This window comes from Lipotes vexillifer, unplaced genomic scaffold (assembly GCF_000442215.2).
Source record: "Lipotes vexillifer unplaced genomic scaffold, Lipotes_vexillifer_v1.1 scaffold223, whole genome shotgun sequence".
Lineage (NCBI taxonomy): Eukaryota > Metazoa > Chordata > Mammalia > Artiodactyla > Lipotidae > Lipotes > Lipotes vexillifer.
Window position 1 is genome coordinate 281,801 of NW_006788663.1, and position 3,196 is coordinate 284,996.

The 3,196-nt window shown below is 34.4% G+C and overlaps 1 protein-coding gene across 6 annotated transcripts in view; it reads left to right on the forward strand.

Moving 5' to 3' along the window:
- EMSY (EMSY transcriptional repressor, BRCA2 interacting) overlaps nt 1–3,196 on the forward strand; it is an 80,137-nt gene that overhangs the window by 8,017 nt on the left and 68,924 nt on the right. For 3 of the 6 annotated variants that reach the window (XM_007461702.1, XM_007461703.1, XM_007461706.1), the window contains exons 3-4: nt 1,089–1,163; nt 2,505–2,546. In XM_007461702.1, the coding sequence (XP_007461764.1) occupies nt 1,089–1,163; nt 2,505–2,546 (117 nt within the window). The remainder of the gene's footprint in view (nt 1–1,088; nt 1,164–2,504; nt 2,547–3,196) is intronic. The other 3 variants (XM_007461705.1, XM_007461707.1, XM_007461704.1) reach the window with 1 other exon arrangement.

Sequence of the window (3,196 nt, forward strand, 5' to 3'; positions counted from 1 at the left end):
CCGGGGCACGAACCCGTGTCCCCTGCATCGGCAGGCGGACTCTCAACCACTGCGCCACCTGGGAAGTCCCTGCCTTGATCCATTCTTAACATCTTGAGCTTTCTCAGAAAATTCAGTTCTGTTTTAACTGAAGTTTCCTTTCTACATTTAAGACCATTTTGTCCTGTTCTTTTTTTAAGTGAAAATAGGGAAGAGATTTTTTTCCCTGCATTTAATTAACATTAAAATAGGGATGTTATTAAGCCAAATCGTCAGTCTTATTGCCTCCATACTTAACAATTTATATTTTTTGTTTGTTGTTTATATTGCCTCATAAATTTCTGCTTTCCAGCCCCTTAAATATTTTAGTCCGTGGTATAGATTTAACTTAGCAATAAAGATTACACTTTTAAGAGTGCTATTCATTTTATTGAGTATTTATGAATGGAATGGGTATAGCCTTTTTTCAGTTGTTTAGATTTAACTTTACATGTATTTAATCAGGATCAACATAAGTACATTTTTACTATAGTGGTAACATGATACAATGTAGAAGACACACAGCTCAAGTGTTGAGTAGTAAAGGAGTAATATCCTTGTGTCAAGTTTCATAGCATATAGCTACAGGAAACATTATCTTGCCACTTTCATTTCTTTATTATATTCACTAAACATAAAATTATAGACTCTTAAGCTTTAGAAAGGACTTTAGAAGACTTTCTTCCAAGTGCCAAAATCCTCTTCTCAGTAACCACGATTAGGGGTCATTCAGTGGCTTTTTACATTTAGATAACAGGAACCTCTGCTAATCTTGAACATGGTCTGATATTTCTGAGTTTTGGACGTAATGACTTGATATCAAGCTGAATTTGTCTTCCTGTGATTTCTAATTTGTGACTAATTCTCTCTGCAGTTACATAGAATCAGTCTGAATCCTTTTCTATGACTTTAATTAAAGCATTTGAAGATATATATTAGGCCCCTGTCTATATCTTTTTACAAATCAATTTTGCCCCCCCCCCAGCAAAATGTTGACTTAAACATTAATAAAAGTATAGAAAAGAGCTGCCTGCTTGGCAGAGTTCTATAATGGCTATTTTTTTTCATAGCATCTCAACAGAGCGCCACCGTGCTGAAGTTCGGAGAGCAGTAAACGATGAACGGTTAACAACAATTGCACATAAGTAAGCCATTAGTCATACCACCCCTGATTTTTCATGACGTAGTATACCGTAGTTTTGAAAGTCTTCCTATTGTGTAGCAGATTCCTGAGTCTTTTATCTTGATAGTAATATCTCTGTACTCAGGGATCCTGACCATAGCTGTGTTAACTATTTATTCAATTGGTTATGTTTTTGCATTTGGTTAGGCAAGCTTTAAGTACTCAGGTCAAATCCTGTTGCAATGTAATCTCTGTGTAACTAAAGGCCTCCACAGTTTAGCAGACGATTCCTTTACTTGAAGCAAAGTTCAATAAGAAAGTAGTGTGCTCCCCAAATTTGACAGCCCCTTAGAGTTACTTTGTAATAGTATTTGATATGTATATTGCTTTATAAATAGGCATTATAAATTTTTGATAACTGACTAATATTTCATGTATTTTGAGATTCAGCAAAAAGATTGTAAAATATATGTTTTGCTTTTAAGAAATATGACTACAGTATACCTTAATTTACTTTGAAAAGCCAACAAAATAAAATTGTAAAGGATTCTTATCAAACTGTTTTCAGATCATTATAACTATTTGATAGATGGGGTGGAGGGTGGTGGAAGACACAGACTGAGCATTAACAAAGTATGTATGGAGACAGTGCCTCCTGAAAAACAGAAAAGAACAGAAATTATCCTTTAAATGTTAATGCAAGATGGTAGGAACATTTTATAAAATAAGGTATGTTATAGAATATTCATCTGTTTTTTATTTTTATGTTTTAATGTGAAATAAAACTAAAGGAAAAAATTCAGTACATTTCCATAATGTAATAAATAATGCTTTTAACCCAGTTGGCAGTATTGTATTGACCCTGAAGATCCATTAGCTTCATGTGGTGCTTTTATGTTACTGATTTTACTCGACTGATAAAATGGGGGTGCTACCCTTTTAACTGTGTAGTTTGAAAGTTAAGCTGTTTGAATTTGGAGATTTTTCAGTGGTTGGTATGTATGCACTGTAGAAATTTGAAAATTTTCCTCTAGCATCATTAAGTATTTACTTGTTAGGCCAACATGGCTAAAACATTCACATATTGTGTTCCTTCTTTAAATGCTCTAAACTTTTAAATGGGGATACTCTAAAAATAGTAACTGAGCCTAGATTCTAATTTGAGAACTTGTAATAGGAAACTTATGTGCTAGGTAATAAAGTAGTAAATAATAGTTTGCATTCAGAGGCACTTAGAGACAAAATTAGTACCTTAAAAGCATTGGAACAGTATTGTGGGGCAATTAGTTGTAAGTTGATGCATCAGTTTCATACTTAAAGATAACACTTATTTAGTCTCCTTTTCCTTTTTTCCCCTTTAAAGAATGAATTTATCCTTATATTTGGGTGAAAGACCAAGTTACAGGTATGCAAATAGGTTATTATTATTTCAGGCTTTTTCTTGTATTTATTTCAAAGTTGAAGCTCTCAATTATTCAGGGGCACATATTCCATTTATGAATTAACCGTGCCCCTTGCTTTTACTTCTCTTCCCCTCCTCCCCTTCCTTCCTAATACTGCCCACCCTTTAGCTATTTTGCTGCTTGAAAGTACCTCTAGTCAGAGGGTGGGAAGGGAGAGGAGGTGAAAATTTTAATTACTCATTTTACTACTTGTTAGTTGTCCTGGGAGAGGTTTGATGGAAGAATTTACAAGTATTTGCCAAAGTATTTTTGGATAATATGTCAGTTTCTTTGATCTGTTTGACCTCTCCCTTTCCCTCTCTCTGTTAGCATGGATAATTGAGAGTTGGCTTCTATCTACCTGTTTCCTCTTTTTTTCTCTCCTTTCTGATTTCTTTAACACATAAATTTAATTTTTTGAAAACCGTTTACTTCAGTGTATAATTTTAAGCTACTTAGGTCTTTCCATACTCCTGTTTTAATATTTTATATTGTGGTTTTAGTTCGACCAGACGTCGTATTTACTTGTTGAGCCCAAGGGTCAATGAGTGGGGAATGGTGAGGAAGACATAGATCCCTCATTCTGTCCGTCTCCTCTGCCCTCTTTCCCCCA